The sequence below is a fragment of the Salvelinus alpinus genome, chromosome 4 (genome assembly GCF_045679555.1).
Source record: "Salvelinus alpinus chromosome 4, SLU_Salpinus.1, whole genome shotgun sequence".
NCBI lineage: Eukaryota > Metazoa > Chordata > Actinopteri > Salmoniformes > Salmonidae > Salvelinus > Salvelinus alpinus.
Genome location: NC_092089.1, coordinates 80,346,694 through 80,373,536, shown reverse-complemented (window position 1 = coordinate 80,373,536; position 26,843 = coordinate 80,346,694). Strand labels below are relative to the sequence as shown.

Below are 26,843 nucleotides of genomic sequence, written 5' to 3'. Positions count from 1 at the left end.
AGCCCCTGAAGGTAGTGTACTTTCACCGATACTGTACACACTGTACCCAAATGATTGTCAAGCCTCTGACTCAGCCCACAAGCTTTTAAATATGAAGATCACACCGCTGTTGTGGGTTTCCTCCAGCCAAACCAAGCCTCTCTTCAAGGATTTGGCAGAGAAGCGTCAAAATTCGTCCAGTGGTGTGCAGAAAACTTTCTTGAAGTAACCGTTAAGAAAACAAGAGATGGAAATTGATTTCAGAAGGAACAAAACTACCCCCGCCAAAGCTCAATGGGGATTCAGTCCATAGAGTGACCACATATACAGTTGAAGTCGGAAGTTTACATACAGTTGAAGTCGGAAGTTTACATACACTTAGGATGGAGTCATTAGAACTCAATATTCAACCACTCCACAAATTTCTTGTTAACAAACTATAGTTTTGGCAAGTCGGTTAGGACATCTACTTTGTGCATGACAAAAGTAATTTTTCCAACAATTGTTTACAGACAGATTATTTAACTTGTAATTCACTGTATCACAATTCCAGTGGGTCAGAAGTTTACATACACTAAGTTGACTGTGCCTTTAAACAGAAAATTCCAGGAAAATGATGTCATGGCTTTAGAAGCTTCTGATAGGCTAATTGACATAATTTGAGTCAATTGGAGGTGTACCTGTGGATGTATTTCAACGCCTACCTTCAAACTCAGTGCCTCTTTGCTTGACATCATGGGAAAATCAAAAGAAATCAGCCAAGACCTCAAAAAAATTATTGTAGACATCCACAAGTCTGGTTCATCCTTGGGAGCAATTTCCAAACGCCTGAAGGTACCACGTTCATCTGTACAAACAATAGTACGCAAGTATAAACACCATGGGATCACGCAGCCGTCATACCGCTCAGGAAGGAGACGCGTTCTGTGTCCTAGAGATTAACGTACTTTGGTGCGAAAAGTGCAAATCAATCCCAGAACAACAGCAAATGCCCTTGTGAAGATGCTAAAGGAAACAGGTACAAAAGTATCTATATCTACAGTAAAATGAGTCCTATAGCGACATAACCTGAAAGGCTGCTCAGCAAGGAAGAAGCCACTGCTCCAAAACCGCCATAAAAAAGCCAGACTACGGTTTGCAACTGCACATGGGGACAAAGATCTTACTTTTTTGAGAAATGTCCTCTGGTCTGATGAAACAAAAATATAACTGTTTTGCCATCATTATGTTTGGAGGAAAAATGGGGAGGCTTGCAAGCCGAATAACACCATCCCAGCCGTGAAGCACGGGGGTGGCATCATCATGTTGTGGGGGTGCTTTGCATCAGGAGGGACTGGTGCACTTCACAACATAGATGGCATCGTGAGGTGGGAAAATGATGTGGATATATTGAAGCAACATCTCAAGACATCAGTCAGGAAGTTAAAGCTTGGTGGCAAATGGGTCTTCCAAATGGACAATGACCCCAAGCATACTTCCAAAGTTGTGGCAAAATGGCTTAAGGACAACAAAGTCAAGGTATTGGAGTGGCCATCACAAAGCCCTGACCTCAATCCCATATGAAATGTGTGAGCAGAACTGAAAAGGCTTGTGCGAGCAAGGAGGCCTACAAACCTGACTCAGTTACACCAGCTCTGTCAGGAGGAATGGGCCAAAATTGACCCAACTTATTGTGGGAAGCTTGTGAAAGGCTACCCAAAACGTTTGACCCAAGTGAAACAGTTTAAAGGCAATGCTACCAAATACTAATTGAGTGCATGTAAACTTCTGACCCACTGGGAATGTGATGAAAGAAATTAAAACTTAAATAAATCTCTACTATTATTCTGACATTTCACATTCTTAAAATAAAGTGGTGATCCTAACTGACCTAAGACAGGGAATTTTTACTAGAATTAAATGTCAGGAATTGTGAAAAACTTGAGTTTAAATGTATTTGGCTAAGGTGTATGTTAACTTCCGACTTCAACTGTAAGTACCTGGGAATCGAAATAGACTAACTGAAATTCAATGACTGCCTTTGCAAAGATAAATAAATTGCTACAGAGAATATATTTTTTTAATGCAAACTGAACCATTTTAATGTTGACCGCCATATCTTACATATGTTCTATAAATCTGTCCTGCAGAGTGTGCTGTCCTTTGGTCTGATATGTGAGTTTGGAAACATGCGAGTGCAAGGCCTAATCAAGCTTCAGCGCTTGATTAAGACAGCGGAAAGGATAAATTGGTATAGATCAAGAATCAGCCACCAGCCTATACACAAAACTCTTCCTCCTAAAACTTGAAAGAATTTTACAGGACATTGCTCATCCCCTTCACTCAATGTAGTCACAGTAGCAGCCGGGCAAGGGGAAAGAGACTTCTTCAAAAGAAAATTAAAACAGATAGATATAGGGACTCTTTTATTCCAACAGCCATTAGGCTGTATAATAAATAGTATGTTGGTCCCTCGAGTATACAGCATATTGCACTTTCACTTTAAATGTCTAGCTATAGCATACTGTCTTTTTAAGCACATGACCAAATGAATTTCCCCCTGGTGGAATAATAAAGTTTATCTGAATAAAGTTGATCTGAATCTCCGAGGTCAAACCTGTTTTGCAATCCCTGCTTTTTACTCCATAGAAACTGGCCCTGGCTGGCTCTTTGTGTATACTGCCAGATTGAAAATCGAACAAAAAGCTTTCAGCCCATTTCTTTGAAGCGGGCAAGGCTAAATTACCCAAGCTTCATTGCATAGGTCTCTGTGTGTGTGTGTGTGTGTGTGTGTATGTGTGTTTATGTACCTTTTATCATACAATGGTCTTTATTGCGGGAGCCAAAGATGCTCCATTTTTTTTCTTTTTTCTTTTCTTTTTTTCTCTCCTCCATCACAAGCCGCTTTGTGCTTTCTTGCTTCTTGGTGTTTTCTTGCCGCTTGGTGTTTTCTTGCCGCTCTGTGCTTTCCTGCCTCAGCGCGCCTCATGCCCTGCCTGTCACTCAGCTCACCTCTAAATTACTGTGTTTGTGCTCACCATGCCGTGACATTAAACTCAGGCTTCCATTTGCTCAGTGACGGAAGGCATGTTTCACGGCGGCTGAAAATGTGTTGCGCCGAGAACCCTCACTGAAAGCGAGATTACAGTAATGAATTTGAAGTAAAAGGACTTGTATTACCTTTACGTGCTTTTGAAGCCACCAGCACCAACTTGCCCGTATCTATAGATGGCAGAGCATGTTTACAGCTGAAGTACCACCAGCAGCCTATGTTGAAATGATAATACAACTTGAATTGGAGTAGCTAAGTCTAGTCAAATGCATCATCTTATTCTCAATACATAGATACTCAATCCAGAGTGTTTGCATTTGGTTGTTGTCTGTGTGTCTCCTCGTGGCCCCAGCTCTTATTGATCGATAACATAGCTTACACTGCTGTTTTCAAATGAGTTCCAAATTAGGGTGTTAGTGCTGACCAACGAGCCCCCTGGTGTGCTTTAAATACTAGGACAAATCCAAATGGGTTTTTCCTTCAGCATGTTGTCTGCATGTCACTCAAAGCTAGAATACGCTCATAATGCTGCCAGGTTATCAAAAGGTTCTGGGAAGAAGAGCTGCACAGGGTTGGTTGATGCGGACAAATAATCTTCTCCCGGCCTGTTAAGAAACCACTGTGTAACAGTAGTGGTAGTGTTACTGTAGTGGTAGTGGTACAGTGTTACAGTACTGTAGTGGTAGTGTTACAGTACGGTAGTGTTACAGTACGGTAGTGGTAGTGTTACAGTACTGTAGTGTGTACTGTAGTGGTGGTGTTACTGTAGTGGTAGTGTTACAGTACTGTAGTGTTACAGTAGTGGTAGTGTTACAATACTGTAGTGGTAGTGTTACAGTACGGTAGTGGTAGTGTTACAGTACGGTAGTGGTAGTGTTACAGTAGTGGTAGTGTGTGGTGTAAGCATTACAGTAATGTAGAGTGTATTGTTAGTTTTACAGTAGTGTTAGTGTTACGGTAGTGGTAGTGTAGGGTGTAGTGTTACTGTTACAGTAGCGGTAGTGTAAGTGTTACAGTACTGTAGTGGTAGTGCTACAGTACGGTGGTGTTACAGTACTGTGGTGGTAGTATTACAGCACTGTAGTGGTAGTGTTACAGTACGGTAGTGGTACATTTACATTTACATTTTAGTCATTTAGCAGACGCTCTTATCCAGAGCGACTTACAGTAGAGTGCATACATTTTATTACATTTTTACATACTGAGACAAGGATATCCCTACCGGCCAAACCCTCCCTACCGGCCAAACCCTCCCTAACCCGGACGACGCTATGCCAATTGTGCGTCGCCCCACGGATCTCCCGGTTGCGGCCGGCTGCGACAGAGCCTGGGCGCGAACCCAGCCCAGCCTGGGCGCGAACCCAGAGACTCTGGTGGCGCAGCTAGCACTGCGATGCAGTGCCCTAGACCACTGCGCCACCCGGGAGATGGTAGTGTTACAGTACGGTAGTGGTAGTGTTACAGTAGTGGCAGTGTGGTGTAAGCATTACAGTAATGGTAGTGTAGGGTGTATTGTTAGTGTTACAGTAGTGGTAGGGTGTTTGTGTAGTGTTTGTTACGGTAGTGTTAGTGTTACGGTAGTGGTAGTGTAAGAGTTACAGTAGTCGTGGTGTTAGCGTTACTGTAGTGGTAGTTACTGTAGTGGTGGTGTTACAGTACGGTAGTGGTAGTGTTACAGTACGGTAGTGGTAGTGTTACAGTACGGTAGTGGTAGTGTTACAGTACGGTAGTGGTACAGTACGGTAGTGGTAGTGTTACAGTAGTGGTAGTGTGGTTTAAGCATTACAGTAATGGTAGTGTAGGGTGTATTGTTAGTGTTACAGTAGTGGTAGGGTGTAGTGTTTGTTACGGTAGTGTTAGTGTTACGGTAGTGGTAGTGTAAGAGTTACAGTAGTCGTAGTGTGGCGTTAGCGTTACTGTACTGTAGTGGTAGTTACTGTAGTGGTGGTGTTACAGTACTGTAGTGGTGGTGTTACTGTACTGTAGTGTGTACTGTAGTGGTAGTGTTACAGTGTGGTAGTGTTACAGTAGTGTTAGTGTTACAGTAGTGTTAGTGTTACAGTAGTGTAGTGTTACTATGGTAGTGGTAGTGTTACAGTACAGTAGTGGTAGTGTTACAGTACAGTAGTGGTAGTGTTACAGTACAGTAGTGGTAGTGTTACAGTACAGTAGTGGTAGTGTTACAGTACAGTAGTGGTAGTGTTACAGTACAGTAGTGGTAGTGTTACAGTACAGTAGTGGTAGTGTTACAGTACAGTAGTGGTAGTGTTACAGTACGGTAGTGGTAGTGTTACAGTACGGTAGTGGTAGTGTTACAGTACGGTAGTGGTAGTGTTACAGTACGGTAGTGGTATTATAGTACGGTAGTGGTAGTGTTAGTGTGGTAGTGTTACAGTATGGTAGTGTTACAGTATGGTAGTGTTACAGTATGGTAGTGTTACAGTATGGTAGTGTTACAGTATGGTAGTGTTACAGTACGGTAGTGTTACAGTACGGTAGTGTTACAGTACGGTAGTGTTACAGTACGGTAGTGTTACAGTACGGTAGTGTTACAGTACGGTAGTGTTACAGTGCGGTAGTGTTACAGTACGGTAGTGTTACAGTACGGTAGTGTTACAGTACGGTAGTGTTACAGTACGGTAGTGTTACAGTACGGGAGTGTTACAGTACGGGAGTGTTACAGTACGGGAGTGGTAGTGTTACAGTAGTGGTAGTGTTACACTGGGGTTGTGTTACACTGGGGTAGTGTTACAGTGCTGTAGTGGTAGTGTTACAGTGTGGTAGTGTTACGGTAGTGGTAGTGTTACAGTGTGGTAGTGTTACAGTAGTGGTAGTGTGTAGTGTTAGTGTGGTGTAAGCATTACAGTAATGGTAGTGTAGGGTGTATTGTTAGTTGTACAGTAGTGTTAGTGTTACGGTAGTGGTAGTGTAGGGTGTAGTGTTAGTGTTACAGTAGCGGTAGTGCTAGTGTTACAGTACTGTAGTGGTAGTGTTACAGTAGTGTTACGGTGGTAGTGTTACAGTAGTGTTACGGTGGTAGTGTTACAGTAGTGTTACGGTGGTAGTGTTACAGTACTGTAGTGTGTTTGTTACAGTAGTGTTAGTGTTACGGTAGTGTAGTGTAGTGTTACACTATGGTAGTGGTGGTGTTACACTATGGTAGTGGTGGTGTTACACTATGGTAGTGGTGGTGTTACAGTACGGTAGTGTTGGTGTTACAGTACGGTAGTGTTGGTGTTACAGTACTGTAGTGTTGGTGTTACAGTACTGTAGTGTTGGTGTTACAGTACTGTAGTGTTGGTGTTACAGTACTGTAGTGTTGGTGTTACAGTACTGTAGTGTTGGTGTTACAGTACTGTAGTGTTGGTGTTACAGTACTGTAGTGTTGGTGTTACAGTACTGTAGTGGTGGTGTTACAGTACGGTAGTGATGGTGTTACAGTACTGTAGTGTTGGTGTTACAGTACTGTAGTGGTGGTGTTACAGTACTGTAGTGGTGGTGTTACAGTACGGTAGTGGTGGTGTTACAGTACTGTAGTGTTACTGTACGGTAGTGTTACTGTACGGTAGTGTTACTGTACGGTAGTGTTACTGTACGGTAGTGTTACTGTACGGTAGTGGTAGTGTTAGTGTGGTGTAAGCATTACAGTAGTGTTAGTGTTACGGTAGTGGTATGGTGTAGTGTTTGTTACGGTAGTGTGTAGTGTTACAGTAGTGGTAGTGTAAGAGTTACAGTAGTGGTAGTGTGGTGTTAGCGTTACAGTAGTGGTAGGGTGTAGTGTTAGTCTTACAGTAGTGGTAGTGTGTAGTGTAGTGTGTCGTGTAAGCATTACAGTAGTGGTAGTGTTAGTGTTACAGTAGTGGTAGTGTTAGTGTTACAGTAGTGGTAGTGTTAGTGTTACAGTAGTGTTAGTGTTACAGTAGTGTTAGTGTTACAGTAGTGTTAGTGTTACAGTAGTGGTAGTGTTAGTGTTACAGTAGTGGTAGTGTTACAGTAGTGGGTAGTGTTAGTGTCACAGTAGTGGTAGTGTAGGGTGTAGTGGTAGTGTTAGTGTTACAGTAGTGGTAGTGTTACAGTAGTGGGTAGTGTTAGTGTCACAGTAGTGGTAGTGTAGGGTGTAGTGTTAGTTTTACAGTATTGGTAGTGTAGTGTAAGCGTTACAGTAGTGGTAGTGTAAGGTGTAGTGTTAGTGTTACAGTAGTGGTAGTGTGTAATGTTAGTGTTACGGTAGTGGTAGGGTATAGTTTTGTTGTTACAGTAGTGTGTGGTGTGTAGTGTTCATATTATACCAGTGGCTGCTGGCTACCTGAGAGTCACATTAAGGCTGCTGTGGCTTCCACTCTGCCACAAGGAGTGTGTGTGTTGTGCAGCGTCCTTGGGTTCTTTAGTCTTGATGTGCACAGCTGGACCCCGGAGTCGGAGCCCCTGATATAAATTCACAGCGGTAAATCCTCTGATGAAATCTCCCATTGGAGGAAGCGTCTTTGGCGAGAAGGAGGCGCTGTGGCAGGATTCTTAATGTGGGACCTGGTGCTGGGAAAACAGCGAGCCGCCATGTGATACACGTGTGTTATTCCTCATTTAGCCAGCGGCAAACCCCCTTCTTTATGAATCTGTACCCCTCCCCATCAGCTCCATCGCTCCCATCTGACATGAACATTCAGGCACGTTTCATACTAGGGCGGACTTGGAGGGACGAGGATGAGGTTGTGATTACCGGCGGATGCCTCAGGATGGACAAGCGGACAGAGAGACGTGTTACTCCTCTTCTCTAGGCCATGCCCTCCAGACCAACACGTCTGTCTCTGTGTGAATAATGTTATTGGAACGACCACCGCTCGCCTGGTCCACCGCTGTGAATCACGTTACGTACAGACACACAGTCAGAGAGATGAGCAATAGGCAGCAGCATTGTACATAACACGCTCCTCTATCTTGGCACAATGTTCCAAGGATGCACCCCAAATGGCACCCTGTCCACTCTCTTATACTGCAGGGTGGATATCATACCAACCTGTCGCTATTGTGGAAGATCATTTCCTTGGCCTATTCTGTATACAGCGTCCATTGATACATCATACTCCGGCCTAACTCTATTTTTTCCACGGGTAGTTGTCACTAGCTGTGGGTCGTATCCACATTACCTTCCGTTGCTTTGCCTGTTTATTTTATTGCTTGTCTGTCATATTCCGGGTTTTCTAGAAGGAGAATACCTGGAACCGATGTGTATCTGTGAACTGCCATCAACATGCCTCCACCTGTTCTTCTAGTTTTCACTTTTATGAGCTCTGTATGATTCCTCTCTTCAGCCATGGCAGGTAATAGATCCAAATGATGACCCTCGTCCCCCCCACCTAATGCCCACTGAAGTCGTAGAAGAGAGTGAGAGACCGAGAGAATGAAAGTGACCATTGCAGAGTGCTGTGTGGATGAGGCTTGTTTGAGCCTTTATGTGCCTGTGCCTCACTGCCAGGAGCAGCATTCTCCATAATAACAGCCTCTCTGTGATTCTCCATTGCAGTTACACTTTCCCTCTGCACTTAAACCACAGAGGAGGAGAGACACAATGTACCCCTATACGCCATGAATCAAACTTGTGGGGCAGTGGAGAAAATGATACATTTGTCACAGTCAAAGCAAATCAAAACAATGCTTTCTCTCCTCCTCTCTCCTGTCCATATGCATTTCAATAGAAGACAGATATGACGGTACACTATACATTATCCCTTGCAATCGGAGCCAATGGAAGCCCCAAGCTGCGTTCACAGGCAGCACATATCTCCGCATCGCTCTGTGATTTCTTTTTATTATTCGTTAAAAAAGTTTTCTCCCCAATTTCGTGGTATCCATTTGGTAGTTTTACAGTCTTGTCCCATTGCTGCAACTCCCGTACAGACTCGGGAGAGGCGAAGGTCGAGAGCCGTGCATCCTCCATACAACGCCCGCTTAACCCGGAAGCCAGCCGCACCAATGTGTCGGAGGAAACACCGTACACCTAGCGACCGTGTCAGCGGCGCTGGGCTAAATGTGCGCCGGCACATGGGTCTCCCAGTCGCTGCCGGCTGCAACAGAGCCTGGACTCGAACCAGGATCTCTAGTGGCACTGCGATGCAGTGCCTTAGACCACTGTGCCACTCGAGAGGCCCCGCTCTGTGATTTCAGACGTATCTGAGGCAGTCTCAAATCTCAAGTTGTTTCGCACAGTATTCAGGCCATGCAGAGTTGAGGCCCAGTCCGTTCGGCTGAAAGAACACACGCAGATGTCTCCACTACCGCCAGATAGCTCCACACACAGTCAAGTGTTTGGGGTTGCCTGTATAAATGTTTAATTTACCCGAGTCGGCAGCCAGGGATATCTTGGGATTCTTCCACGCAGACCTGCGAGGATATCATTATGAATGGATCATAAATCATTTTTGGGAGGCGGAACACAGAGAAGCTTTTCTCTTCCAGTTGGCCCAGATGAGTACTCCGCAGGCCCAACTGTCTCCCCCCTTCATCCCCCCTTTATTCTCCACTCTGCGTTTTGCCTTGTTTAATGAATGCCAATTAACCGGCCAAATTAGCAGAGTTCAGAGATGAATTAAAAAGCCTACCGGTCCCGCCGTTAGAAAATGTCCAATTGGTAAAAGTTTCTACACCCCCCCCCCTGTACCTAGTGGGTCATGCTACCCTTATTCATAATAACCATGATGCTGTACCTAGTGGGTCATGATACTTTAATGGTAATAACCATGATGCTGTACATAGTGGGTCATGCTACCCTTAATGGTAATAACCATGATGCTGTACCTAGTGGGTCATGCTACCCTTAATGGTAATAACCATGATGCTGTACCTAGTGGGTCATGCTACCCTTAATGGTAATAACCATGATGCTGTACATAGTGGGTCATGCTACCCTTAATGGTAATAACCATGATGCTGTACCTAGTGGGGCATGCTACCCTTAATGGTAATAACCATGATGCTGTACCTAGTGGGTCATGCTACCCTTAATGGTAATAACCATGATGCTGTACATAGTGGGTCATGATACCCTTAATGGCAATAACCATGATGCTGTACATAGTGGGTCATGATACCATTAATGGTAATAACCATGATGCTGTACCTAGTGGGTCATGCTACCTTAATGGTAATAACCACGATGCTGTACCTAGTGGGTCATGCTACCTTAATGGTAATAACCACGATGCTGTACCTAGTGGGTCATGCTACCCTTAATGGTAATAACCACGATGCTGTACATAGTGGGTCATGCTACCCTTAATGGTAATAACCATGATGCTGTACCTAGTGGGTCATGCTACCCTTAATGGTAATAACCATGATGCTGTACATAGTGGGTCATGCTACCCCTAATGGTAATAACCATGATGCTGTACCTAGTGGGTCATGCTACCCTTAATGGTAATAACCATGATGCTGTACCTAGTGGGTCATGCTACCCTTAATGGTAATAACCATGATGTTGTACATAGTGGGTCATGCTACCCTTAATGGTAATAACCATGATGCTGTACCTAGTGGGTCATGCTACCCTTAATGGTAATAACCATGATGCTGTACCTAGTGGGTCATGCTACCCTAAATGGTAATACCCATGATGCTGTATCTAGTGGGTACATTACCTTAATGGTAATAACCATGATGTTGTGCCTTTCAACAGCCACAGACTATACTGTACCAGGCAATAGCCTACAGAATTAAAGAGACAATAATTTAAATCCCTTCACCAAATGTTAGATCATATAGTAGACATATACTGTAAGGTTGATTTATCTATGGCGGCGCCCCAAATTTCCTTCACCATGCACTACTTTTGACAAGGGCCGAAAGTAGTGCATTATATGGGGAATAGGGTCCCATTTGGGATGCAGGCTATCTCTGTTATATTCTGGGCTATACATTAGTGATGGGGGAAATAGATAGTTACATATCAAGATATTCTTTTTGAAGATGTATTGTATCGTTTCACAATATCAATATTATTTTTGTGTTAGTTGGCTTTACCTGCCCCAAAACTCATAGTTTGTTCTCCATCTTATTTTTAAATAGGGAGCCAATTTGTTTTCAGCACTTTCATTTCCATGACTGATCAAAACATGTTTTCTCGTGTCTCTCCCTTGTCTCTCTGTAGCAGACATATGGTGAGCAATATGTCTGGAACATCGCATCACAATGAAATCACAGTATTGAATCGTAATGCATATAGAATCGCAGGACATATCGCATCGACACCTAAGGATGGTGATATCGTATCTGGCAGTTCCCAGTCCTCCTGTACATCCAAAACCACCACCCTTCAGCATTCGAAGCTCAGCCAACTCACTGTGTACAGAAAGACATCAAACAAAAGAAAAACACACTATTCTCCCACTAGAGTGCAGCCTTGTTCCACAGCAGCAGCACTCAGCCACATCACTTTAGCCATGTGTTTTTCTATGTCATTCTGTCCATACCTTTGTCTGAGAGTGCTCCAAATAAACATCCTCCCATCCTCATCATGTCATTCCCCTGCTTTTAGTGCTCTTCTTTCCATCCCTCACTCCCTCCATCCCCTCATCTCTTTGACAAGAAAGGGCCTTTTTGTGATGCAGAGTAAAACGTAGCATGTATGCTGAAGATAATAGCTAATGAGACATTGGCTACTGTCCATCCAGGCGTTGTGGTATGACAGTGTTGGATGGTAATCATCCTTACCCATCCACTGTACAGGCAGTGTTGTATGATATCCACTCTGTTGTATAACATAGGGTAATGCATCATGGCCTAACTCTTCTGCTTCCAGGAGTAGTTATCACTGTCGCTAGCTGTGGGCTCGTCCACATTACCTCCTATTGCTATGCCTGTCTGTCATATTGCCTATAGAGAGGGGGGGGCGGGGGGGACTGTGTACCCCAACTGTAGTACAAAACCCTATAGAGAGAGGGAGGAACTGTGTACCCCCCAACTTTAGTACAGAACCCTATAGAGAAAGGGAGGGACTGTGTACCCTCAACTGTGCTACAGAACCCTAGAGAGAGAGGGAGGGACTGTGTACCCTCAACTGTGCTACAGAACCCTAGAGAGAGAGGGAGGGACTGTGTACCCTCAACTGTGCTACAGAACCCTAGAGAGAGAGGGAGGGACTGTGTACCCTCAACTGTGCTACAGAACCCTGGAGAGAGAGGGAGGGACTGTGTACCCTCAACTGTAGTACAGAACCCTATAGAGAGAGGGGGGGACTGTGTACCCCAACTGTGCTACAGAACCCTAGAGAGAGAGGGAGGGACTGTGTACCCTCAACTGTGCTACAGAACCCTGGAGAGAGAGGGAGGGACTGTGTACCCTCAACTGTGCTACAGAACCCTGGAGAGAGAGGGAGGGACTGTGTACCCTCAACTGTACTACAGAACCCTATAGAGAGAGGGGGGGGACTGTGTACCCTCAACTGTAGTACAGCAGCTGGACATAAAGTGCTATGACGGTTTACCTTTTCTTGTATAGCATCCTATTTATTTAAGTGTTAATGCCCGAGAAGCCGGTGTTTGTTAGGCCCGATACATCCTCCAAACACCGGCTTCGAGGGCATTATCACTTTTGTACAAAGGGTTATCAACATATTAAAATAATGATTGACATATCTTCATTAAAAACGTTATTTTGATGAATTTATTCGTACTATTTCATCCTTCCACAAGATATAGTCCCGACACAAATCTAGGGTTGCTACCCAAGCCGGCTGGTTGTTGTTCTATCAGTTCGGTTGCCAGAGACATGACCCAGTCATTCAGTCTTTTTGTTCTGTAGCTATGGACGCGACCCAGTCGTTCGTTCTAAATGTTCCATTGCCATACTGACTGGCAACATTCTTATCCCTTGCTTTCTAGCTAGCCAACTAACGCTAACTTAGTCACATCAAACCGTGCATCCAGAATAAAAACAAAGTAGCTGCATTTGCATTTGTTTAAGCTGTTTTCTAGTGATGTTTATTTGCGATTTCACCTGGCATATAAAATGTTCTCTCTCATCAGGACACTGCTGTTTGAGAGCTAGCCAGCAACACAGCTAACACAATCACTTCAAACTGAAGCTGGAAAGACAGCAAACTTTTTACCTATTTTCTACTGATATTTCTTTGTATATATCCATAATAATAATGCTGATTCATGATGTTGACTGGCTGAGAAAAGCTGCCTGCCTGTCTGTCTCTCATCCCGACTCCCGACACGTTCATTACTATGTGACAGCTGGAGATTGAATTTGAATATTGAAACAAAGTTGCAAATGTCAGAGAGACAGACAACAAGGTTTATACAGTTCTCCACTGTTGAAAACTAAATGTTGGTTTAAAAGTAATGTGAGATAATGTCTTGTTGCTTTTTAGAGTCTAAAAGACATGAGGTAATTTCTAGATGCTTTTTATAGTGGAGATGAAGTTTATAAATTGCCTGGCGGGGCTGATGAGACAGTGGATTGCGCAGTCAGATGGAACAGAGTAAATGAGCACTTTAACAGCATAGATTTAGCCGGTGGCAACTTGTAGAATAGACACTGGCTGGAATGCGGTTTTAACCAATCAGCATTTAGGATTAGACCCCCCCGTTCTTTAAACCCTTTTATAAACTGGATGGTTCGAGCCCTGAATGCTGATTGGCTGACAGCAGTGGTATGTCAGACCATATACCACGTGTATGACAAAACATTTATTTTTACTCCTCTAATTATGTTGGTTACCAGTTTATAATAGCAATAAGGCACCTCGGGGGTTTGCGGTATATGGCCAATATACCACTGCTAAGGCCTGTATACGTTGCGTCGTGCATAAGAACAGCCCTTAGCCGTGGTATATTGGCCATATACCACACCCCCTTGTGCCTTATTGCTTAAGTAAGGACTGCATCTTTAAGAGCAACAAACAGTGGGAGAATCATTGACTGTTTCCATTTGAGTGAAGAGTGTTGACATCCAGCAGCAATCAGCAGTTAAAACAATAACAAAACATATTCCCCCCTGTTTCGGTAAAAAGCTCTGGAATTGTAACTACTCTCATTTGGATGCAAGGACTGACCATCTATGATATCACAATTATAGTTATATAATTTAACAAAATATTTTTATTTGACTTTTTACTATTTTTTTCTCCACAATTTCGTGATATCCAATTGGTTGTCTTGTCTCATCGCTGCAACTCCCGTACGCACTCGGGAGAGGCGCAGGTCGAGAGCCATGTGTCCTCCGAAACATGATCCTGCCAAGCCGCACTGCTTCTTGCCACACTGCTCGCTTAACCCGGAAGCCTGCCGCACCAATGTGTTGGATGGAGAAAACACCGTACCACTGGCGACCGTGTCAGCGTGCATGCACCCAGCCCGCCACAGTAGTCGCTAGAACGCAATGGGACCAGAACATCCCGGCCGGCCAATTGTACGTCGCCTCATGGGTCTCCCGGTCGCGGCCGGTCTGCGACACAGCCCGGGATCGAACCAGGATCTGTAGTGACGCCTCAAGCACTGCAGTGCCTTAGACCGCTGCGCCACTCGGGAGGCCCACAATTATAGTTTTAACCATGTTTTTAGGCTATATATTGTTTGTTTAAATTTACTTTGTTTACAAACATTGGAGTAAAACAAGCTTAGGTTTTGGGTTCTGATGGGGTAGGACAGTTCAACTAAGAACATCTTCAATCAATGTAGTTGGAGTCTTAATGGATTTTAAATAACCTTAACTTCCCGTTATGTGTCGTATTCATCTGTCCTCACTCTCTGTGTTTGTTTCCTCAGGAGGACATGAACCTGAATGAGGAGCGTAAAGCCCCCCTGCGTGGGAAGGACCTGAGTACCAAGAGAGAGATGGTTGTCCAGTACATCTCTGCCACCGCCAAATCTGTAAGTCCTTATTGTAAACCAATGGGCTTTCTGCATTATATCTGTATTGTAACCATTCTAACCTACTCTCACCCAGTGTAGTAGTAGTTAGTGGGCATGAAAAATAAGATATTCTATTCTACCAAGACGCTACAGAATTATGAGATTAACCTGCTCTGCTTCCTTTCTGTCGCTCTTCTCTACCTGCCCATCACTTTCTCACTCTGTCTCTCTCTCTCTACCTGCCCGTTTCTCTCTCACTCCTTCTCTCTCTCTACCTGCCCGTCGCTCTCTCACTCCATCTCTCTCTCTACCTGCCCGTCGCTCTCTCACGCCGTCTCTCTCTCACGCCGTCTCTCTCTCTACCTGCCCGTCGCTCTCTCACTCCGTCTCTCTCTCTACCTGCCCGTCGCTCTCTCACTCCGTCTCTCTCTCTACCTGCCCGTCGCTCTCTCACTCCGTCTCTCTCTCTACCTGCCCGTCGCTCTCTCACTCTGTTGCTCTCTCTCTACCTGCCCGTCGCTCTCTCACCCTGTTGCTCTCTCTCTACCTGCCCGTCGCTCTCTCACTCCGTCTCTCTCTCTACCTGCCCGTAGCTCTCACTCCGTCTCTCTCTCTACCTGCCCGTCGCTCTCTCACTCCGTCTCTCTCTCTACCTGCCCGTCGCTCTCTCACTCTGTCGCTCTCTCTCTACCTGCCCGTCGCTCTCTCACTCTGTTGCTCTCTCTCTACCTGCCCGTCGCTCTCTCACCCTGTTGCTCTCTCTCTACCTGCCCGTCGCTCTCTCACTCTGTCTCTCTCTCTCTACCTGCCCGTCGCTCTCTCACTCCGTCTCTCTCTATCTACCTGCCCGTCTCTCTCTATACCTGCCTGTCGCTCTCTCACTCCGTCTCTCTCTCTACCTGCCCGTCACTCTAACTCCGTCTCTCTCTCCTTGCTCAAGCCCCCAATCTCTGATTGCCGCCTCCGTTTTATTTATTTTTAACCTTTTTTTCCCGCATGCTTTATCAAACCACTTTAGATGTAGCGCAACTGTAACTCTCAGTGGCTTAATATTGGGGAGGGATCAAGTTTTCATTTGAATTTGGAACGCATCGCTGTCCCAAAGCGGCATATTCTTGCAACATGACACTTTCATCACTCAAAACCAATAAGAGCAGTAAACCCAATGCGTTTGAGGGTAATCCCAGGGTTTTAGGGTGAATTCTCCTATTCTCTTTATGAAGTTTAGGGCCCCTACTGAGGATAGACTCCCGTCAACACAAAAGGAAAAGTGATTTCTTCTCCCGTCTACATCACTCCGACTCCGCTGGCCTTTGACATTATAATTTATTACCTCTCTCATTGTTATGGTAATTAACTGGCTTTATTAATAATGATGATGATCAGAGATGATTGAATTTTTCACCGGGCCCATTATGTTTTGTGAGCACTGCTATAATATTCAGATGAACAGCCGCCTCTGTCTGGGTGAAAGGGACGAGTACTGTATTTCAGGGCCTTCCCTACCCCTCACATTCTATAGGCCCTGTAGGTGGGAGCCGGGTCAGAACCATGTCAGGATAGAATATAGACACACACACAGACACACACCAACCTAGGGTAGAAGTGGTCCGGGAACCAGTTTACATGAGTTTAGATATGTTTATGTGTGATAAGTGCCTGTCTGCAACACGGCAGAGCAAATCCCCTCACCCTGTTAGAAACCCAATCCATCCCACTGGTTTCTGTAAATAAGGAAGACATAGAATTTCCCTGGCGAATTAGACTCCTGTAGGTGAAGGGCAGGCTGGGCTACGTTTCAAATGGCCCTATGGCCCCTGGTCAAAAGTAGTGCACTACACATCCAAGGATGGTTCTTGAGTAAGGCAGATTTTTGGTGGTGGTTTTTTGATTGATGGAGTGGAATTGAGGCGTGGTGCTAGATCTGACATTAACATGGTATGTTGTGACAACATCTTCATTGCATTTCAAGATTTTGGGTTAATTTTGGGAATCTTGTGGTGGAGTGTTTTCACAGCTAATAATATGATGTGCCTTATTCAATCTTTGGGTGTTCTCTTACCCTTCCAAAGATGATCGCCGTCCTATGGAATCGCAGTTTTTAGGGTCTTCTTTGTATGCGTGATTGCTTGCTTCCAACAGAATTTTCCGTTTGCAGGAAAATGTACTAATAACGTAGACTCTCTCAATCACACACCAAGTCACCTCTTTCCCGTGTGTCTATCTGTTCTAGACTGGATCATTGCCCCTTATCTTCTAATAGAGACCATAGAAATATATAAAGTAGAATGGCATCAGTAGAATGGGAGCTGTCTGTGTACCATCTATATTTTAGCTTGTTCCTTATGGGTTATATAGACAGAGAAGAAAGGGTTAATTTGAGAGAGCAATAGAGAATTCCATCAGCTCTCCCAGCAATACCTCAAATCCATCTAGGTGAAGTTGTAAGTCAGTCTATCCCTTTTATGTTTCAGGTACAGCACAGTATGTAGACCGGATTGCATTGAGAATGAAGGTTTAAAGTGCAAATATTGGTGGAGCGACAAATATGTCCCCAACATCCTGTGGCTTTTTCTGGTTGCCTGAAAAACACCCATTTTGAGACTCAGTACATATAACTAGTATCCTTTATTGTTCTGGATAATGTTGCAATTATTTCTTCCCCAAATCTATTAATGCAGTATGTCAGCCAACATATAGTTTTTATCAGTCTTCTATGAACAGTATGACCATTAGCGTGTTGATATACTGGAGTATATTTCCCTGCAGCTATTAGGCTAAAAATACTAGCTAGCTAATGGGACTACAGGGTTGATTATTAGTTTGTTTGTTCGCCCAACATGGCTCCTCTCCAGAGTTGTATTTTTCATACGTTGCTGCCTCGCTACTTTATCACCGAGCAAGATGGAGAACTCTTCCCATATACTACCAGGGTGCCTCTGTGGGAGCCTTTCAAATTACCCCCCAACACAAAACAAAGATGTCTGTCCCAAATGGCACCATATTCCCTATGTAGTGCACTACTTAAGATTAGGGCTCTGGTCAAAAGTAGTGCACTACATAGGGAATAGGGTGCCATTTGGGATGCACTCACCATGTCTTTTTTAAAGGAGAATGTTTCTATTGGCGTTGACCCTGGTCATTTGAATATGAAGTGCAGCTGTTGCAGCAAGTGTAGCTGTCCTTGACCATTAACGAAGCATGAAGCGCCTTTTCTTTCTCTCCCCTCTCTTTATTGTAATTTTATTTCATTCTGACAAATGCATGCCTTTCACGCTAACACAATAATTTCCCCTCTATTCCCAGTGTGCTGGAAAAACATCAACTTTGCTTACTTCTCTTTTGCCTTGCAGATGACTTCCCTGTTCCAGTTCAACATGTTCAGTGTTTCATGATGAGTGTGATGGTCGGGTCTTGAGGGGAAACTAGTTCAAATGTTTTGAGCAGCCATTTTGCTGCCTTTGTACCAACACAATGTGAAATCAACATCCTGGTATTTGAAAGGGATTTGACCAATCATCAATCACCAATGTGCCACCCCGTTCTCTCAGTGAAGCCTGACAGTTCGTCAGAGAATCAAGGCCTTCATCTTCTCCTGTCACACTGTTATCTGGTCTAGTGAATAATAAAATCCTGTATTTTCCCTACACCATGAGAAAGGATGCTAATGGTAATGACAGTAAGAGGAGAATATGAATAAATACTACCGCTCCTGATAAGATGACATCTCCCTCAGAAGTTTGTTTACTAGGGAGTTGTTCTATAATGGCGCGCTAGAGGTCCTCATTAGCATACAATAACCAAGCATTCAATTATTATTAGAACTAGCTTTAGGTCGTGTTTTTTCCTCTGAGAACTGACAGGAATTCTATCATGGTTTTATCGAGAACGAGGTGTTACCTTGCGCAGGGAAATGGATGTAAGCACTCAGTGCTATTCCTCCTCAAGCTCCTCCCTGACACATCTACTTTATTTTTTCTTCTAGATAATGTCTGTTCTTTTTGGTCAAGCTGCCAAAACAGCAAGCCTGAAGAGAAACATGTTTAATGTTCTCACCGTGTAGTCTTGTCAACGTTAAAACAACACTGGAGACAGCAGTAGTTCCCAGTTGTCCCTGCCTCTATGTGATTCAAAGTCCCAAATCTCCCAATAATAACCTGACAGCATGATCCCTCAACGTTAGACAATGACATGCTAGATTCATCAGAGGACGACTGGGGAAATGTGGATTTATGGTGAAAAGCACAGTGCACATGATCAAGCGGCAACACAGTTAAAAGTGACATTATTGCCGTCATAAACGCTGATGGAGGTGAGGGAAGCCGAGCGTCAAATGGGAGAGTGGGAGAGAAAGACAGAGAGAGATTGATAATGAGAGAGGGAGATAAAGAATAAGAGATGAAGAGAGGACTGCAGCGAGAGAGGACTGCAGAGAGAAAGAGAGGACTGCAGAGAGAAAGAGGACTGCAGAGAAAGGGAATGAGTGAAGGAATGCAGAAAAGCGAGAGAGGCAGAGATAGTGACTGTTTTCCCTCACTTGATGTGCAGTGACTTTGTAACTTCCTGTGATCAGTGCGCACTGCGCTGTGCTTCTCGGAGTGCAGCTGGCTGGCGAGAGAGAGGTGTGTTCAGCTGCAGATTAGAATACATTTACTGGGCTGACAGACACCCTCCCACTGCGAGACACAGCGCCGCCGCCGCCGTAATAGAAAAAAACGCTTCCAATTCCCCACCACTATTGACAGATAACAAGGTTAAACTCCAGAAATCATGCTGACTACATGGGCTCCAAGGTGCTACGAGGAGTCGCTCAGTCTGACACCTGAAGTCAAGCGCAGATGGCAGCTGATTGGTTTTGGCTTTGGGAACCTTGTTAGCCATGGACAAACTGTCGTTGTAGCGGTTAATTCTGTGCTAAATCGATCAAGCGCAAAGACAATTAGGGCGTTTCCCTATCAACCCTAACACTGCATAGGGACCGAGTCACTAGAGGTCAAGTGAACTAGACACTCCATATTGGTTGCCAAACGAACAGACACTGTCTTACATGATCTTTTGGTACAGCTAGGAGAGTTTAGTAGTGTGTGTAGCCTATGTAATGTCAGAATAAGGTGCGGTTGATACCTCTTACAGTTGACAGGTAATTCTTGGCCTACTAATGATTGTGCCGTTGTCTTTTTGCATGTTAACTCCTCTTCGCTGACCGCTGCATGCAGATCACTGGGAGCAAAGTCACGGTAAGTACACCCTTTATATTATTACGCATAGTGAGTCGTGATCCTCTCGTGCCTTTCTCCATCTCCTCCCTGCCCCCTTCCCCTCTCCTCTCCATTCCCCATCTCCTCCCTGCCCCCTTCCCCTCTCCTCTCCATTCCCCATCTCCTCCCTGCCCCCTTCCCCTCTCCTCTCCATTCCCCGTCTCCTCCCTGCCCCCTTCCCCTCTACTCTCCATTCCCCTTTCAAAAGATTCTAGGCAGTTTGTCCCTGAATGCGCAAGGTTATCATATTTATGGCTTTAATAACAAAAAAATCAGCATTGATATTGCTAATAGACTGTGATTTGGAAAGGCTATAAATTGTTTATGCAATTCTTACATGTAAATTGAAAAGATTTTCCAAGGAGGGATTTCTAAATTATACAGCCTTGCAAAGGGAGGCCTTTTGTTGGTCTAAGCCGTTTCTCTTTTTTAAATGGATTGTAGACTAACCCGTATTAGCATTTAAATATTGTAATACCAGGGATGAGCAATAGTTTTTAGGCAAATAATGATAATCTGCAATCTAATCTGTTTATTGGAATGTTTTGCATCTAAATGGCTTTCACTGTGTTAATTTTTTCCTTGAGACAGCACACTGAGAGAATGCATCACTTAATTAGATTGCATTACACACACACACACACACACACACACACACACACACACACACACACACACACACACTGATTGAAGAGTGGAAAATATATTAAGTTCATTTTTCCTCAACCTTCCAGAAATCTGAAGTTGGTTTCAATTTAGCGGCCGGGTATTCACCACAATACATTTGAAAACCCCTTGTCTCAATCCCACAACATTAAGGCACGTCACCCCTGTCTCAGAAATGTAGCTGTTGTTGCTGTCACTCCCTCACTAGCCCCCACTAACCCAACCCCAATAATCTGTATAAATATACACTGTCCAAGGGGCTGGTGACGCTTCCTCATTTCTCTGCCACTGTAATACGGTAATTGCAGATCTGCTCTGGCAATTTATCACAAAGTGGAGCCCTATTGCCTGTTGTGAGGAGGCAAGCCTGTTTTTTTGGGCAAAGCTTTTGGGGAAAAAAGCCCTCTTATTGCTTTTTGCTAGCGTGAGTTGTCACCTTGAATGGTGTTTTATTGCCTTCAGGATTAAGGAGGCCTACAGGCTTAGAGGGAACGAGGACCAGGTAAACCAGCCAGTACGCTGTGACCTAGTGGCACCTTATTCCCTATATGATGTACTGCTTTTGACCAGGTTAAAAGTAGTGCACTACCTAGTGAGTAGGGTGCCTGGTCTGTGCTCTACTGATGGGCCCAGACAAACCTTTCCACTGTTTGACTCGCTCTACAGACAGATGTTTTGTGTTTAGTTTCTTTGCCAAACTGTTATTTTGCGCTGGGTTATTTCTGCTGAGTAAGTAGATTTCTTCAGACGTTGTTATGAACCAAGATGTATTGTCTTCTTGATCAGCAGGAACAGGGTTCAGAGGTGTATCAGAACTGTTGATCCGAGAGCAGAGGTCTACTTTGAAGTATGGAACCGTCTGAAAGATTGCCACGGAAGCTTCTCCAAACTCAGTGTGCTAGTAACATTTTGCGTCCTCTCTAACCTCTCCCTCCGTCAGAATCACACATCCGTGCCCGTGTATCGGGCTAACAAAAAGCTAACACTGAGGAAGCTGTCAGTCTAAAAGCTCCACTCAGAACCTAAAGTACCAGTCAAGTGAGACGTTTAACTCAGTTAGCACGGCGTGACTACGGTTAGCTTCGGCTCGGCCTGGCGGACTCAAAATCTTCACGCTGTCAGCGCAGGGCCTCCAAGTGAGCTTTCCTTGAGCTGTGCAGTTGTGGTGGTGTGGGAACTGAAGGTACTGTGAGGTCTGTAGGGAACCGTCCCAGAGCTGTGCAGTCGTGGTGGTGGGAGAACTGAAGTAGGGCTGGGCGGTAAATCAAAATAATTTGAATTAATAAAAAATAAAAAATTGAGACATTCCAAATGCCTGTATCGCAGAATCAAGCTTTTTTATATTTTTCGTTTTTATGAGCGTTTATGTACCTTTGTTCTCATGTGTTTTTGGTCTCCACTCATTTGCTCCTTCTGTGCTGTGCGCCTTCCCATTTACACCAGAGATCTGTATACTGTATAATGACGAGATGCTCATGTTTCTTGGGTCCAACCAAGAGAGATATTATTATGCTGTAATAGAGAAGTGAACCTTTCCAACCATACCCTGTTTATGTTTCAACTCCTCAAACTTCAAGCAGAGCAGACATTACTATAATGGATGTACCAATGAACATTCATTATGGAAATGTAATGCTCAGTTTGTCGCGCCCGCATTACGGTACCACTTATCACTAGCAGCATTTTAGTCAAGTAAAGATTGTTATACTAGCTGTATAGTCTGTGTTTTATAAATGTGCAATAAGCATAAAACATTTTATTTAAGGAATTGGCAACTCGTTCTCATTCTGAGAAATATGGTAGGCCACTTTATTTCAACACCTGAGCAAAGTGGACAGGCTAGCATGCTGTTCAAATAGTTGGAAATGGACAGAAGGTTGTGTTCATAACAATTCAACTGTTTTGCCTTGTTCGCTGAATTCAGAGCTTGTGAAATTATACCTAGATCCAAGTTGGCTAGACTTGAAACATGAATATTAGCTGGCTACTCACTAGCATGTGTGCTTGAGAGATTGTTTATGAGACCTGTGTTCTTTTTCTATAATGCCTGCCATATTCTTAGTGAATGTGCATTGTGCATGGTTCTGGGTAAATTTGTAACAAAAAGGGCATTTATATAGACAGACCTGAAAACCAGATCAGTGATTATTGCAACAAAAAGAAGCAGGTACAACTATTTTTATTAATGGATCTTATGGTTGTGGAAGGCATGTTCAGCCTAGGTATAACTTACCAAGCTCTGAATGAATTTGATTATTGCTTACTGTTTTACATGCTGTGTATTTTACAACACAGTTTATTTAGAGAAAAAATATCAAGATGTATATCGCAGTGTGAATTGCCTCCAATTCAGTCTGGCCAGCATGTCCACATTCACCGCCACCGCTGCTGAGTCTGTGTCATCAGCCTTGTTGATCAAGCTAGTGGGGGAAGATGAGGACTACAAAGTAGCTGACTGCCAAGATGCCTGCAAACAAACCAGAAATGCAGATAGATAGGCTGGTTATAGTTCTCCTTTTAAAACAAGGGTGATTTACGTCACCACTCAACTGCCACATTTGGAACAACAGTGTGTCATGGGTCCTGTGGTGCGTTAGTGCGAGCTGCCTCGGTACTTCAATAAACCACCAGTTACACGCAGGGGGGGCAGGGCTGCTGTTACTGTAGAGAGAGGTTTTAAGGGGTTACCCGCTCTGACCTGTATGGGCTGATCTGACCACATGACTGGCCGTCCCTGAGACAGAGCCTGTTTCCATGGTAACATACTGGCCAGCCTACAATATGTCAAGGGGTGAGAGTGGGGGAGAGATGTTGAGGGGGAGTGGAGGGCGCCTGAAACACCTCAGACCTCGGGGACTGGAGGAGTCTGTTGGATTGGTGATATCTGACTCCATTTCAGAGAATCATGTGTGCCAGAATAGTGGACAAAGGTTGTTGTTTGAAAAATGAATTAGATCTGGCTCACCCCTGGGACGCTGGCCTAACCTCTTTACTTGTATAAAATAGTAGAGAGAGATTTTTAAGAATGACCGCTTTTTGTGGTGTGAAATGCGCTGTATGTATCGGCTGACAAGGCCTCCCCAAGGAGCACTACAACAGTTAAGTGACAGAATAGAGCTTTGAAGTGATTGGAGGGAAAAGTTTGTTTTCCCCCCAAAGTAGAGCCTCTACAGTCTTCACAAGGAGGAGAAGGACATTCAAAGAATGTAGGAAGAACAGAACATTCAAAATATTCCTTACAGCATATTTAAAGCTGTTGCAGAAACAATGATCCACTTATGTGAAGTTTGAGGTGAGAACATCTAGCATTGGCTGAGTGTATTATACAATGTGACAGATGACAAATTTTCTATGAACTTGAATCCTTTAACATTTTAATGAAATGGTATTAGATGAATTTTCCTCTAGTTGAGGACTCACGGTATCTGTTTATTGAGACCTCTCAGAAACATTGAGGTAGTTACCATGGAACATAGAGAAGGCCCAACAATTCATTGCCGACGCTCTCCAGCATCTTTTGTTCCAATGTTGAGGATAAGCACTTAGAACAATTCTCATTTAAGCCGAGATGATTTAATTTTTCTCTCCCGATTACGCCTCTTTGTTTCTGTGTATTGCAGAGGAAGGCTGTATTCCCAGGCAAATTAATAACCTTGGCATATGTGTTGTCTGTTCCACTCGTTTCATTGGCCAACGTCGTATTAAGCGCCGCACGCACTCCAAGGCTTTTCTTCACCTAATGCACTTTTGCTCATTGTGGCTGCTGTTTAAATGCCTCAAGGGGAGAGAGGGAGGGAGAGAGAGAGAGAGAGAGAGAGAGAGAGAGAGAGGGAGAGAGAGAGCATCCACTGCTGCCTCCTCTTTCACTTGCTACTCTTCCTTGCTACCAGCGCCAATAGTTTTTGGAGGGCCTTTTGTAAAAATTTAATCTGAATTAAACCAAGGCTACACTCTCTCATCCCCTCTTTCTTCCAAGCCCCATACATCTGAAAATGCTTATTTTTGTTTCAGATAGGCTATTAAACTGTTTGGACCCTCAAGCAGATTTGATGGGGCACATGTCCTTGGTGCTTTGAAAGACTCAATGAAAACCTGAATCAACGGAGAATGTCCCCGCATGCACACAACAAGTATGGACTCCAGTTTAACATTTAGATCAACGAAAAGTGCTCTGAAAAGGCTTTTTAAATGTGATGTGTATTTGAGAGACAGTGGCCTTGCGGAGACTTTGTTTGGATGACATTTAAAGTTGACTAAAAAGAGAATTCAAGTGATTTCTGGAGTGCCAAACCATCCTTCTCTGCTTTTTTTGGTAAGTTTGTAGATTTTGGGCAGTGTCAAACCATTGCTTTTACCATTACTCAAACACATTGATGTCTTCGAGATGAGTTTGGATGATTACATTGGAGGTATATTACCCAGACCTTTTATATTTACCTGTTGGCGTGATATCATTTCCTAATAATATCTAGTCACAAAGAGTCAGTGGCTGCTCTAATGGGATCAAGACGTGCTTCCTCTCTTTTCACTCATTACTAAGATCACATCTGTTGTATCGTCTTCAAGCCATATTGTACTGTCTAGAAGCCTATGATTCCATGCTATAAGTGTGATTGACATCACCAATGCAGCACGTTAAGCCTATATTGAGTCTTGTGTTGTGTGCTAGGCCATCAGTCGTATTCAAGTTTCCCAGGGCTCAGCGCTGATTGACAGTAAAACAATATTAATTTTCATTTGTCCCTTCGCTCATCCCCCGAGCCCTTTTATTAATACTTCAATATAGTAACTTGGTGTGCCGACACCTTTTTGCATACAATTGTAATGCCTTTCAGTCCAACTCTAATTCAGAAATGTCAAGTGTATCTGATTTGATTCATTCTTTAGACAATTCAGAGACTTGGAGACAATTCAGGTATTGTTATACGTCTGTTGAGTCTGTTAGAATTCGGCGAGCAGCATATTGGCTTCGCAAAAGCAAAGGGATTTAAATATAGGTGCTCATGAATCGAATTAAGCAGCATTGTGCAGGAGTTGGCATTCTGCCTCTTGACGAGACATGCTATTAACTACCTCTCTTGTCTACATGGCTTTGTAGCTGTTCTGTCATTCCAAGTTGGATGTTTCAACTGAACAAAACCCAAACAATGTTGTATATTACGAACTACTACAGTATTACTATAGTATTGTATGCAACTTCTTGGCAGCGTTTCTCCTAGATTATTTTCCATGCTAGGTTTGGCTAACCTTTCACTAGATTCACCTGAAATCCTCCTGTCTTCAAACGCCCACCTTTGCCATGTGATGTGTTTAACTGTGGGAGAAGGTAAAGTGCAACACATATAGAACATGATTTTGAGCTGTAGCAGTGTAACTCGTGGGAGTCAACACTCTCTTCAACTACCACTGTGGAGGAAATGAAAACAAGTCCCTCCCTTCTTTTGTCTTCTCTTTCAAATGTGATTCTATTTTTTCTCCTCCCCTTCTCACCTCCCCTCCTCTCCCCCTCTCCTCTCCCCTCCTCTCCCCTGTCCTCTCCTCTGCTCTCCTCTCCTCACCTCTCCTCTCCTCTCCTCTCCTCTCCTCTCCTCTCCTCTACCCTCCCCTCACCTCCCCTCCCCTCCTCACCTCACCTCTCCTCTCCTCCGCTCCTCTCCCCTTTGTCCTTCCCTGCCCTTCTCACCTCCCCTACCTTCCCTCCCCTCCTTACCTCATCCCTCCTCACCTCATCTCTCCTCGCCCCTCCTGACCTCACCTCTACTCTCCTCACCTCTCCCCACCTCTCCTCTTCCCACCCCATCCCTCCCCTCCTCACCTCTCCCCTTCTCTCCCCTCCTTCTCACCTCTCCTCACCATTGGATTATACTACATACGTCTCTTTTTAAAGGTAGAGAGGGGATGTCTTTATTTTGAAGGGAACATAAAAGGGTGTCTGAAATGGACATAGTGTGCTGATATTGGAAGCACAGTGACTGCAACACTACCAGTGTGTGTGTGTGTTTTGATGTCCTGTGTGTAAGTAGCACTGTCATTTGCCCTGCAGCTCCATCATGA

General features: G+C 44.1%; 1 protein-coding gene across 3 annotated transcripts in view; it reads left to right on the top strand.

Moving 5' to 3' along the window:
- The window catches only part of diaph2 (diaphanous-related formin 2), a 708,741-nt gene that overhangs the window by 47,988 nt on the left and 633,910 nt on the right, over positions 1–26,843 (top strand). For all 3 annotated transcript variants that reach the window (XM_071399170.1, XM_071399171.1, XM_071399169.1), the window contains 2 exons: positions 14,779–14,883; positions 20,082–20,102. In XM_071399170.1, the coding sequence (XP_071255271.1) occupies positions 14,779–14,883; positions 20,082–20,102 (126 nt within the window). The remainder of the gene's footprint in view (positions 1–14,778; positions 14,884–20,081; positions 20,103–26,843) is intronic.